General features: G+C 37.9%; 1 protein-coding gene across 1 annotated transcript; it reads left to right on the forward strand.

Annotated features, from left to right (window-relative positions):
• Positions 1-908: 908 nt before the first annotated feature.
• On the forward strand, positions 909-10,527 carry CUNH14orf28 (chromosome unknown C14orf28 homolog). Its single transcript, XM_026513649.4, has 5 exons — positions 909-1,251; positions 4,022-4,546; positions 6,224-6,313; positions 7,485-7,619; positions 8,580-10,527. Exons 2-5 carry the CDS (start codon positions 4,023-4,025, stop codon positions 8,761-8,763), a joined length of 933 nt encoding a protein of 310 aa, XP_026369434.1. The 5' UTR covers positions 909-1,251; position 4,022; the 3' UTR covers positions 8,764-10,527.
• The last annotated feature ends 3,932 nt before the right edge of the window (positions 10,528-14,459 follow it).

A 14,459-nucleotide genomic window follows, 5' to 3' on the forward strand; every position in this document is an offset into this window, starting at 1 on the left:
CATTCCTCCATCACTAGAGAGGTCTATGAGGAAGGTCCCTGCCATAGTCCTGACCAACCATCACTAATCAAGAAGGGATCCACCAGATTCAGCTGTGACTGAGGACCACACTGATGTGTTGGGCTGGCCTTGAGCTCTCTGTATTGCATGTTCTGGAGGTTGGGTTTCACTTACCAATCATTATTTGTTGAACAGTTGGATGGGGAATATCTCAACAGTATCCGCATTTGTAATGGCGGGTAAGGTAGTTTTCCAGGGTGGCCTGTGTTCTCCAGGAGCTAAGCCATATGAGCTCCAACTCTTGAAGGGAGGATACAAGAACAAGGGCTTACTGAATAGGAATAGTGGTTGAGCCCACAGGATGTAGCATTAAGCAGCTCTGGCTTCAGTTCTCAGCCATCACTTAATGTGCGGTACTTCAACATTTCTAAAACTCATTTTTTTTTTATCTCTATAGTGGGACTAAAGCTATCTAATTTCTATAAATGTTACTGACTTCTATTGTAAATTACAGCACCCTGACCAATTGTTATCTTGAACACTAAAGAAAGCAGTTAACCCACTAATTCACCTTTTCTTAACTATACACTTAAAAGCTTGCATAATCAAAATTTGCTGGGAAAACAAACCTTTCCCCTTATGAGTTAAGAATTTAAGAAGACAAGACCTAGAAGCAAACTAAAATCAAGGTCCTAAAAGGCTACAAACCTCAAAAAGCCAGGCAGGTTTGCCAACAAAGCTCCGCCTCCATGCAAGCCCTGCCCACTTCCGGCTGCCCCACCCACCCTCTAACACTGGAACACCGCCCCTCTTCGCAAGGTCCCGCCCCCCGCACCTGATCTCGGTTCCCATTGGGCGAATCTGGATGCTGTACACACACCCGACACACGCACGTTTGGCAAGGGCGTCTTCGCGCCTGCGTAGCAGCGCGGTCAGGCGGCTGGGTACTAGGGGCTGGGGGGAGGGGGGCGGAGGTCAGGCCGAATCTTCCTCCGTAATAAGAAGCTACGCGTCCTGCGGTCCTGGCTCCGTGGGTCGGGTCGGATCGGGCCTGGGCGCTGGAGCTGCTGTGGCTCCCGCCGCGGCGGGTGCGATGGAGGCCGTGCCAGAGCCCAGCACTCACGCCGGAGAGGCCCAGACAGCGAACGGTGCTAGTAGATGAGGCGGCGGCGGCGGCAGCACGGGCTCTCCATGAGCAAGCGGCGGCGGCGACGGGTGCGGCGGCACCGGCGGTTTTCGGTCCCCGGGGAGGTACGAGAAGTCGGCTTCCTGGTGGACGGAGACTGGCCGGTGTGGGAACGCCTTCCGCGGCCCGGCCCTCCCGCCCAGCGCCCGGAGTTCCAGGCGCTTAGGGGAACACTACCTGGACGCGGGCAGGGCTGCCCAGCCGGTTCACCTGCTCCAGGCTCGGGGACCTGCCAGCCCTGCGGGGCCAGCCCTCGGTGCCAGGCCTTCTGAGGCGCAGAGGGCCGGGGGCGGGGTAGGCGTGGCCGGAGCGCGGGGAACGGAGGCGGGCGCCCACCGCGCGCCCAGCAGGTCCCTGCCCCAAAGCCCCGTGCTGCTTCAAGGGGGGAGCGCGTGGCCGCTTTTCAAATTATTTCGGGGTGCTGAATCGAGTGGGGACCCTTAGGACTGTCGAGGTCTTAGGGAGTACGGCATTCAGTGCCTAGGGCGAATGGTCTGGTCCTCACGACCAGCGTGGAGTACAGATTGTCACCCTTGAAAATGACCGCAAAAGAAAGGTGTCGTTTTGCCAAGGAAATAGAGGTCGGGGAGTTTTCCAGATTTATTTAAACTGGAGGGCCTGTTGAATCAGGACAATAATGCCAGCAAGACACCTGCCTCTCCAGGGCTTCTAATACAGTGCCTAACGAAACAGTCTTTTCGATGATGTGGTGAAATCTTAAGACAATTTTAAGTAAAGCTCTTTGCAGCCATTTCTCCACCTTTTTTACTCATTTTTGTTGTAATTTACTTTATAACAAATCACCACCTTAAGGCTGAAACGATTAAGTGTCCTCTAGTTTTCCCAATCCTCTCTACCCCTGTCCTTTCCGTCCCCCCAGAAAAAGGTTGAAGAAGTTAGTTTCATTTTATGTATATATAAATATATATAAAATTGTAGTTTATTTCTCTTAAGTATAACTGTTGCTGTAGTTACTCCTTATTTGGTCATGTCTAAAAGATAATTTGAAGAAAAATAGTGCAGAGATTTACGATTCCTTCCCAATGCAACATTTGGGAATCTGAGCTCAGGCTTGTGACCTTGTTACAAAGTTTTTTAAAATTACATAGAAATAAATGAAACCATGAAGAAAGTAATTTTCATTTTTAAAAGTATTTGAATGCCATACGATTTTTTTTTAAATCTCCAGAAACATTAAGAAGAAAACAGTTTGTGTTTGCCTAAGGCTCCAGATTTGCCACGCCCTCTGATTCCTAAATGGTTGACTAGAGCCAACAACATGTTACCGACTATGAATAAACATCTACACTTAAGACTAAATATAGTGTTGAATATTTTAGAGCCCACAGTCTTGCCTCAAGCCAAAAATACTGTGTGTGTGTGTGCACGCCCGCGTTTAATATATTGTAGAACTGAATTTTTAGTCTGCTGGTATTGTATAATCAGTTTGAATTTAATTTCTTTAAAGTGTAAAACGGTGTTGTTTTTTTTTTAACTGAAGTATAGCTGACACAATGTTACATTAGTTTCAGGTGTACAACATAGTGATTCAACAACTCTATATGCAATGTGAACTTAATTTCTTACACAAATAAAACCCATAGGTCTGCAGTATTGAGTATTGAATTTATGTTGTGCTTGGGAGGATGTGTGTGGCACTTGAAAAGATAGTCAAAATAAGACACTTACCTCAGTGACTGACTTCTCTCTTCCTATTTCTCAGATGCTTTGCCTTCCTTCTTTGTGAAAATATACTCTTCCATAGAAGTAACATTGAGAAACCCTGTGATGTTTTTAGTTAGACATTTATTGTGCCAAGTAAAGCAGTGTTTTCAATTCAGTTTCATTAGGACCTCATTCTTTAACTTTTTAAAATTTTGCTTTATATAACAAACATGACACAAACATGTTTATTATAATATTATCAATGTCTAAAAACAAGTTGCTTAGCTAACCTCAAGGTTAGGAGAAGGGTAATTAACAGTTTAAATAGGGAGGACACCCCAGTTCATTCCCAGAACATACGAAGAAGGGAATCGGATTACTTACCAAGTTCTGAGTCAGATCTTCACAGCATGGTCTCTGTAGTTAGAATTATAGAATAGCCAGCATAGTCCTAACTTGCAAGTGAAAACCCCAAAGTGCATAGAAATGATTTTTGTCTCAGCTGTGTAAGTATCCAGTTAAGTACTCTGGATTACTTTTCATATGTGGTCTTTCAAAGATAATTAGCCATTATTCTGTAGCCCAACTAAGAATTCCATTATAGCAGTTTCATAAGTGGAATCATGCATATTAAAAAGGAAACGAAGTGCAGCTTCTACTTTGAAGGGAGAAAGAGGTTTACATTAGGAATGCACCCAACCAAATTCAGATTGCATCTTCAAATAGCTCTGTTTTCATTTAGTTTCTTATTTCAGGGTCTTCGTATATCAAAGATAAAATCTGCAATATAGTTAGTATAAAAGTCTATCAAATGCTCATCCTGAACCTCAAAAAAGATTGCACTTCTTAATGGTCTTTCCAGAGGCCCGGCACGTTGTCAAAAAATGGCTCAGCTTGAATTGTTTTAAATTTTTTCATTATATTGGTAGGCCTTCTGGCCAAATTTTAATCTTTTTTTCTTTTTTTAAGATTTTATTTTTAAGTAATCTCTATACCTAACGTGGGGCTCAAACTTAAAATCAGGAGATCAAGACTGCTCTACCAACTGAGCCAGCCAGGTGCCCCTGATTTGAATCTTTAGATAGCCTTGTTTTCATTTAAACATATCTCATGCATTTAACATATGAAATCACAAATTTACATGTTCTATCTTCACCTTTTGAAATGCAGGATGAAGACACTGTTTGAAGAAATCAAAGCATCAATTAAAAATAACTATAACCAAGATCGCTCATTTTGGAGGCCTGTTCTTCCTTGGGGAGGTGTTTTTACTATCAAAGCTGGCCGCAAAGCAGTATCCTGTACACCACTCTATGTTGAAATAAGACTGAAAAATACCTGCACCATAGATGGATTCTTGATGTTATTATATGTCATTCTTAATGAAAATGAAAATTTCCCCAGGGAACTCTCTCTTCATTTAGGTAGAGAGTTTGTAGACTGTTTCCTTTATTTAATGGACACCTACAGTTTCACAACTGTGAAGCTACTTTGGATTTGGGACAAGATGGAAAAACAGCAATACAAATCTGAAGTTCATAAAGCTTCATTGGTAATTGATTTATTTGGGAATGAGCATGATAATTTTACAAAAAATCTCGAAAATCTCATGTCTACCATACAAGAGAGTTACTGTTCCAACTGGCGGTGCCCAACTCGAGTGCAGGAAGATCAGCAACGTACAATTAATATAAAGTAAGTTGCTTTGAAGTCTGTCACTTCTGGCGAAGATGGTATACTTTTAAATGAATGTTGCTATAAATAAAGAAATACAGTCAAGGTATTTCCTAAAGTACAGACCCTGTGTGATTACTTAAACATCGCAACCTCACAGATGTAGGACTATAGTTAGTCCTGTGACAGAAGTGTTACTGTTCATTAAATCCAAATATCGTAGAATTGACTTTGTAAAACCAACTGATAACTATTTCACTTGAAAAGTAATGAGTCGGTATGCAAAATGTTTTACTGTTGCTTTGAATTGCTAATATGTATTATTAATATAATTAATTTTTTGTGTGATAAATGTAACCTCTTAAGGAACATTTAATACTGTGTTGGAATGTGTCACCTCTTGAATGGATTTCTGTTGGGTAGGCTATTTCTACATGAACAAGAAGATTGAAAGTATTCCTTCATGTCATGGCCAGGGCATAGTTACAGACAGAAATCCCAAACTTGGAATCTTCATACCTGGAGAGGATACAGATGTGAGGAGCTTTTTCACTGACTAAGAGAAGTGCTGATAGCCTGCTGGGTATTTTTGGCTTTGAGAGAGAAGGCAGACCTCCAGGCTGGTAAATGATAGGGAGGAAGGCCAAACTGGCAAGACCTAGTGGAGTGTTGGGAAACATTAAAGCCCCCAGGGGACATGAGTTGGAAAAAAGATAACTGCCAGTGGAAAAACAGGACCAAAAAACAAATCCAAACGCATTATTGTCCGAAAGTGTATTTGGCCCTGTGGTCCAGAAAAGCAGCTTAATAGATATCAGTTTGGGGAAGATCTATCACATACTCTAACTTACTTCATTTACATTTCTTTATAGCATTTTTAGTTTAATATTGTAACATCACACTACTTATGGAAAGCTAAAGATATTTTATTCTTTTTAGAATCTGACAATTAATGTCTTTCTTGTTTCTGAAATACACTTTGTCCATTTTCCTGTATTGCTGATATGATGACATTGAGTTTGAAGTCTCTGTCAGGGAAAAAAGTTTCGTTACTCTAAATTGTAATGGACTGAAAAGCATTTTAGAAATCTGTTTTGTTTTTTAAAAACTAGTATCAATTTGTGTATGTTCTGAAACTATAATTAAAAAATATAATCCAATATTAATGCTAATATTTTAAGCTTCTCTTAATAAAATAGTTTTCATCATACTCTATATATATTCTATATAACTTCTTAAGGCTTTTGCCTATATTTTAATTCTATATTTAAAACAATCTCTAAAGTATGTAGGAAGAAATTTTTTAACAAATTAGGTAACAGAAGCCAACAATGGCTGTAACTTACATTTAGTCATGTAACTAATTGGCAGCTCTCCTAAGTCTGGGTCCTTCTTTCTTCCCCCAAGACCGCAATCCCCTCTACTGAAACCGCTCAAAAATTTTTGAAGTAACAACTGCATATTTCAGGATCAGTTTCCAGAAAGATTTAATATATCTTGGAAAGCTTCATGCATTAATGTTTATTAAGTTCAACTGATTTCTATAATTACAACAAATACAAAGATGAAAAACAGAGGTTGTACTTTTATATTTGGTTTGCTAATAATGAATTGAACTATAAAATTGGTTATCCTAATAATGTATTTAACATATAAAATTCCAAAGCAGTTCTTACATACATTTTGTAATTGTTGTAGTCCTCCCCAAGAAATTCCTCATGGAAACTTGATACGACTGGCTGTGGATGAGTTATTCTGTTCCAGGATTGAACTGTGTGAAGAGAGTGGGTGAGTATATGATAGACATTTGAGATGAAAGTATTTCTGTTTTTTATAAAGAAACCTGACCAGATATGCTCTTTGATGTTAATACTTTAGGAAATAGCAACGCACAAGTATTTAGGAAGCCTAATGTTTTTGGAATCTTAACACCTCCGGTAGTTTACTATGCCATCTTATGCTGTGTTGTCATTTTCAAGCTTTGCTATATAGATTATCATACTACATTTAACTTATGAATACAAAGCAAATGCCTTTTCTTTTTTCCCCACTGCTGAGTAGGTACAATAAAACCTTGGTTAACCGGAACCCAGCTAACGGACTCTCAAATAACTGGATTTTTTTCTGCATTCCTCATTTAGAAGAAAGAGGTAAATGGCAACCAAAAAATGTAACATAGTTTAAAAAAAAATTCAAAAGGTGAAGACCGTATTCATCCCAGTCTCTTAACAATTTCTTATATCTACAGTATTGTACAATGAGAATTAAGATTTAGAAGGATGATCTTACAGCTAATTAATCACAAAAGAAGGAAAGAATAAAATAAATTCAGTTCATTGTACTTAAGTCCAGAAAGTGAACTAATGTATTTTAACAGCACATACTGAAACAAAATGGTTTTCTGGTTAACACTTGTTCAGTAACAACTGTGAACCAAAATATTGTACCCTGAATATTCCGGTTAATCGAGATTTTACTGTATTTGTGGTATTCTGATCCATATGCTTAGTACGTGAGACTACTAAGAAAACAGAATTTGTTTCATCCTGATGGCAAAAAGATGCAATTAGGGAATATGCAATATAAAGAGGACTGGAAGAGTCCTACTATTTACCTCTCTGCCAGTATTATCCTTTGAAACCAACTGAGAGGGAAAAAAAATGTATCAACATATAAAAGCTTTTATATCAGTTCAAAAAACTACATGTTTTATACGCTTAGAAAAAAAATAGCTAGCTTTTCCTGGAGTTTTGCAAGTATTATTTCTTGTATATAGAATCTCACAGCTTATAAACTTCTGGGTATAAGTATATAAAATACTAATCATAGCCACACCATTACCTACACCTAAAATAGTAATTATACTTATTATGAAATTAAGTAATAAAGACAACCCAGAAATGATAAAAGGCAAGTTTGTTTGAAATTTAATAAAGTTCATGCCTATTTTCAATTTTAGGTGTGGTGGCTTAAGGGAATTTTCCCAGCGAGTTTTCTGCCATGGGGCACCCCCTTTTGTTGTCTTAAATATGCAGCATTGGAAATCTGAAGATCTGGCATATGTACCATATTACTTGGATTTATCTGATCACAAGTAGGTGTTTTTTGTGTGTTTTATAAAACTAATAAAAAGCACATTTATTTTCTATTTTTCTGCTATTCTATCATGACTGTGACTAGCCCTTAAGGAAATATGGTTGAAAACATCATAGCTATCTGTAATTCAGTATATCCTGAATAAGATTAGAATCTACTACAGGGCGTTAGTCACTGGCGTTGCGCATGGTCAATGGAAAAGACAAAATTGAGTTCAAATCCCAGCCCCACCTTTTACAAGCTATGTAACCTTGGGCCAGAACTTAACCAGCTTACACATCAGTTTCTTATTCTATGAAACAGAGATGACAGTACCTATCTGGTACATTATTGTGAGGATTTAATGAGATAACACATGTAAAGTGTTTAGGATAGTACCTGACACGTAGTAAACAGTCAGTAACGACTGGCTATTACTTGTATTTCAGGTCAAAGTGGTGTATAATAGGAGGTCATCATTTGAACAAAAATGTTACTTTCAGCATTACAGATAAAAATGTCTGCATACAAGTTAGGACATACAGGGTCTTTTAACTTTTGCCTTTAAAATGTTTTCTCTTATTTAATGGGATGATACAGATTATGAGTTAATCTGTTAAAATGTTTTTCAAAATTCTTAAATTATATCAATTTTTTAAATTCTTAAATATTTTACTCCAAATTACCAGTTATAGTATGTGCTTTTTACAGGTTTCTTTTTTAGGTACTAGGATGCAAACAATATCAATATTTTTATTCCTTAATTAAAAATTAAAGGGGCACCTGGGTGGCTCAGTTGGTTAAGCATCCAACTCTTGATCTCAGCTCAGGTCTTGATCTCAGGGTTGTTAGTTCAAGCCCCGTGTTGGGCTCCACGCTGGGTGTGAAGCCTACTTAAAAATAACAACAACAACAACTTAAGGAATGTTTAAAAATAAAGTTTTGTCTTTTTTGCTACGCTGTGTCATTTAATTTGCAGGTATTTGTTGGAAGGTGCCACATTATTTAACAAAGAGGAACATCATTATTCTGCAGCTTTCCAGATTGATGGACACTGGATGCACTACGATGGCCTCAGAAATGTGAATTTAATTTTGTTAAATAAACCCCCAGAGTTTCTCCTCTTGTCATCATTGGTTTATATTCGAGCAACAGAGAAATAAATATAGACTGATGCTAAATTAAATTGTTTTCCCTCCTGCCCATGCTCCCCTAGATGAAGGGCTTTTATTTTGTATATACTTGGTATCCAAGGAAATAGTTGAACTATACTAGTTTCAGAGGTGTATTTTCCAGTGTTTAGCCCCAGGTAAATATTATATATAGAGAATCTATGCAAAAATGTTTGTATTTCTTTTTTCTATGTCCTGGGTTATTTTTTTATCAGCATACTTTATGTTGAAATAAAATATATCTTGTAGCCTTTGTATTTTTTATTTATATGTACTCAAAAGATTTTTACAGTTCTGTCCTTGAAACCAAGAAAATACTTCATTATTTGAATTCGCAGTTTTTCTTTTTGGATATTCAAATAAAACCCGGGTACAAATCAGTATTTCAGTTTATATAAATTTAACAGTTCAAAATATACGAATATATTTTTTCCCTACCTCACTAAAATCCAAAGTGCACTGTTGGCTCTAGTATGGATTTGAATGTAGAACTTACAGGTGGCTTAATCCTTTTTACTTGGTGATTTGCCTAATTTCCCTGCAGCAGTTTTTAAAAATACTTTGGTGAGAATGTTTTTCTGGGCTTGAATTATTTCTTTATAATTCAAATTACTTTAACCACTTGCTCTAAAGTTTTATAAACCTGCCAGCAGATTTTAAGTGTTAACTAAATTTGCAAGCTTAAAGTTATTGTTACAAATAAATTATATAACTAATCTAACAAAATTAAATGTAATGGAAATTCTTTAATAAAAATCTATTCTAAAGATAAGACAACTATAAACAAGTATCAGGCAACTGGATGCTTACTAATGCTGGATTAACAATAGAAATGTACTTTAAATACATATTTAAGAGAAAACGGTACCTGGGATATTTTTTTTCCTCTTAAATCATATTGGCAGAGAGAAAAAAAATACCTAAATTTTTGGAGTAACAAACTGCTGGCTTCTTTGTAAGGAGTTAAACTGATAGCATGAGGGTTTGATTTGCAATATAAATCACTAGACTTTTATAGTTATCAGAAATTATATTTGTTTTCAAAACCCTAAGATCTCTCTTCCTTTTGCAATTTTAAGGAAAAAATTAAGTAATCTCCTCAAGGGAAAATACTTTTTGCAATTTATCAACATTCACTTTGGTGTTTAATTTCAATAAACAGTCCATCTTAGGTTTTGGGTTGGGACTGCGTGCAGTATACTTGGAGATTTCTACCTGACAACACAGTTCACTGCCATATACCAAATTGGTAAGATTTAATTCAGTAAATTAAGTCTTACATTGGCTTGGTGCCATGTTGAAATAACTTACAAAAAGAATGAATAAATGTGAGTATAACATTGCTGAGAATGCCTCACTTTGAGTGAATACTGTGAAAATTTTGTCTTGCATTAGATAAAAAATAGTGATTTATTTTACAAAAAATTCTACTCCAGAGTTTATTTAAATAGTCCCCCACATGTATTTACATAGGATTTGATTTATAGTGAATTTTTCTGGGGACACCTTATTGCATGAATCAAAGTATACAACTCATAAATATTAGCATATATCTAAGTGGTTCATTAGCATAATTATTCCTAATACAGATTATTCTTTTAAGAATTGCACTTTATCTGGAATAATACTGGTTTATCACAAAACAATGACTTACCTACCTCACAGGGTTGTTGTGAGGATAAAGATGTTTGTTAAACTCTTGACTACCTTGAACATGCTAATAAAAAATGTATTTTTTTCTACCTCTTTTATATACAGGCAAGTCTCCCAGATTCTCTGTTACTAATGAACTTTTTAGATCTTTTCTTTTAAATTATTTATTTGGGCAGTTGCTCCTATCAGTATTGGGCTTAATGTGTAATAGAACTTAAGTATGCCTTTTGGACCCCAAGATAGTTGGATTTTAAGGATAATAGACAGTTTATTGTCCCAGTAGTGGTTGGTTGGTAGATAGAAGCAATTTCCTCTGCTACCAAATAATGGGTAGAAAAGGGGTGAAAAAAATAATTAAATTAGATTATCTGCAGAGTGTGAAGGTGAGGGTATGGAAAATTCATTACAACCTTAAACACCCTTAGAAAAATTAGAATACTGGAGCGGGGCGGGGGCATCAGTGAAAGAGAATGATGAAAGAATCAGATTTTCCTTTTTTTTTTTTTAGATTTTTATTTGAGAGAGAAAGAGAGCACAAGAGGGAGGAGGAGCAGCGGGAGAAGGAGAAGCAGACTCCCTGCTGACCAGGGAGCCTGATGTGTGGCTCAATCCCAGGACCCCAGGATCACAACCTGAGCTGAAGGCAGACAACTGACTGAGCCACCCAGGCACCCCCAGAATGTATTTTCAGTAAAAATGCCAAAAACCATAACTAAACCTTACGGGGAGAGCAAAAATGATTTTAAAACCCTGGCCTCAATCAGAGGGGGATAAGCAAATTTAAAAAGGAATGTCCAACTTCTCTGCAGCAAAAGAAATATTTTGCCCCCAATTTAGCAAATACTCTTACTTAGATTTATCCTTCAAAGTAGCTTTTCATTATTACTGCAGTTGATATCTGAGGCATTGGCACTGGATCTGATCCAATCAAAGAGGAAGAAAAACTAAAGATAAGCATAGACATGCTTACTAGGGTGACTCCCATGTTCTATTTCATTCTTAGAGTATGAGTGAACAACTAAGCTATATAAGCAGATAACTCCTATGACCCATAAACAAAAAGCTGTACATGTTGAGCATATCAACAGTCGAGTCTTATAATTAAATGATTTAATGATATTTAACTATTTGAAAAATAATTGTGCTATAGGCATAAAGGGTAAGCAGATCATGCAAAAATGACTGCAATTATTGCTGCTGAACTACAGCCAAAGCAAACATTCATATTTTCATCATCCTTTGTCAATGCTCTAACATTTAAAATCAACACCAAATTCTGCTTTAAAAGCTACAACCAAGACAGCTTTTCAAGTTCATCCCAATGGTTTGATGCCTTACTAAGAGGTTCCTACCCACCCGACTGGCCCAGGGTCTGGTCACCTGGACAGCCTTTAGCCTCAAAATTAATTTGATCCCAGGGAAAACATAACCTTTGACTCTGTCTTAAGTTGAAGAGGAAGTTAGTGGGGAGGCCTCTGGGGCTAGACGATTTCTTTATATGCAGATTTCTACCTGAGAATGTGTATTATTTATACTGAGTGAGCAATCAGTTCCATAATCCATCTGTTGTTTTCTCAGTGAGGTCTTCTGGAAGGTATGAAGAGGAATATCATTTGGGGACACCAGGTGGTTCAGTCAGTTAAGCATCTGCCTTCAACTCAGGTCGTGATCCCAGAGTCCTGCAATTGAGTCCGGAATCGGGCTCCTTGCTCAGTGGGGAGCCTCTTTCTCCCTCTGCCTGCCATTCCCCCTGCTTGTGCTCTCTTTCTCACTCTCTTGCTCTCTCTTTCTCTGTAAAATAAATAAAATCATTAAAAAAAAAAGAGGAATGCCATTTGAAAATGGAAAAATGAGCTACCCCAAAAGGACCCTCAAAAATGATGTGGAATGGAACAGCAGCTTGGAGAGCAAATGAGCTGTGTAGACAAGTTAGCCATGGTAGAATTAGCCATCTGTTTACATGCTTATTTATAGTGTCATTACTTGCTCGTTTTCCCTCTGAATTTTGTAAAGTCCCATTTTTAAAATGATTATAAAAATAATACATAAATCAATAAAAAATCAGTAAATCTAAAAAGGTATAAATAAGAAAATGATCAACTACGATTTCTCCACCCAGTGATAATCATTAGTTCATACTAGAAAGCCTTTTTGAAAAGTCCAGCATGGCTTCATAGTACTGAAGAGAACCGAGAGCCAAGGAGTTAGGGCTTTGAAGAAATGTGTACTCCTGGGGGCCAGCATCATGGTGAAACAAGCTATCAACGTGGAGACACTTTGAGAGGAAAGTGAGACTGAAGAAAACTGCTATGGCCATCTATTCAGACATTTCTCTCTACCTGGACACTTGTCTTTAGAAGTCTTCATGTTCTCAAACCTTCAAGAACTTAGTTTATGAAAGACATCATTCCTTTACATTCTTCTACCTCAAAACTAGTATGCCAGGTGCCAGAGCTGGGAAGCAAGGCCCTGATGATGTAAATTGTCCCAAAGCAGATACAACCAAATAGAATTTCTTTCTCCATTAACCTAACAGAGTATAACAAAGAAAGATTAAAGTAGACTGAGCATAATTGTCTTGCTTTAAGGGTAGAGTAGGAAAATAGCTCACTGAGGGAGTTTGTGAAAAGCAGGCTTACTAAATAGTTCTGCACGTCCAACATAGGGGAATTTTAGGTCAGAAAAAAAGAAGAGGAAAGCAAGCAACAGGAAACACAGGAAAGCTGACTTGTGTTCAGGTCAAGGAGAGGCCTGGTTAAGCCTTGAAGGAAATACCTGGCTGGCTAGAGAAATCTTTACCCAAGCAGGCTAAGCTTGATTTGGGGGCTACAAGCAGACATTCTCTACAGCATTTATTTAATACATACTTACTACCATTTGCTAGTTGAGTAAGATATTATTTATGCCCTGGAGGCAAGCACATGTCTAGAAAAGGGGAAAGATGAGTCAATCAATGATGACTGTATAAAAGAAAGTACTATGGCAGGGTTAGCACCTCAGGCTTTGTGAGTACAGGGAAGGGCACCTCCACAGAACTGCTGTGAGGTCTTCGAAACAGGCCCTTCACAGTTGCCTCCATCCCTGGAGGAGGCTTGTAGAGGAAAGAGACTACAGATTGCCTAACTTGTGCTCTCCAGGGTAATTGTAAGGTCCTATTTCCTCTACTTCCCCTCCCAAATCTTAACCACCTTTAATTTCCATTAGAAAGCTATAAACCCATAAAACAGATTTCTAACACCTTCAAATTTAAAAAGGAATTTATTGTAGCTAAAGTATTCCACAAGGATTAATAATGTCAAATCTTTTCATTTCTGACAAAAGGGAAGAGACTTGAGGGGAAAATGAGAGGACCATTGGGCCAGGTCCCCTTTCAATGGATGAGTTGTCAACTGGACCTGGGCCCGACAGGAATAGGGAATTCCCAACTCTTGCAGTTTTCTATATGAACACTAGGTGGCAGAAGCTCCTCAGTATGGAACGTGGAAGGGGGGTGGGGGAAGAAGAAAAAGAACGGCGCCCGTACTTTTTGGCCTTAAAGTATTAACCTACTTTATAATTTGGGGGAAGCAAATTTCTGAGTCACTGTACACACTCATAGCTTGGGGATAACATACAGTGTTGACATCATTGATGAGGTCGGTTATGTTCTTCTCTGCCAACAACACCCCAGCTCAAATAACATTTGTAAATTGACTCCTGGGTTTTTTCATCTATTTCCTCAACCCTTAGGAATTCCTGTCCCTAAAGAGCTTACAGAAATGCCAGAAGACCTGATTCAAAATTGACGTTTTTCATCCAAGAAAAAGATCATGGAATTGCAGACTTTCAGGTGAATCACGTATGATCACATTACCACTGATTACCTCTATTATTATCACTTCTCAACTATTAATTTTTCATGCTGTCAAGGAGAGGCAAGAGTATGGCAGCTAAGCACCTAGACCCTGAGGCCGATTGCCTGGGTTCAAACTTGGACTCTGGTTGTGTGGCTTTGGGCCTATTACTTGACTCCTCTGGTCCCCAGTTTCTAACTA

This window comes from Ursus arctos, unplaced genomic scaffold (assembly GCF_023065955.2).
Source record: "Ursus arctos isolate Adak ecotype North America unplaced genomic scaffold, UrsArc2.0 scaffold_37, whole genome shotgun sequence".
In the NCBI taxonomy this organism is placed as follows: Eukaryota; Metazoa; Chordata; class Mammalia; order Carnivora; family Ursidae; genus Ursus; species Ursus arctos.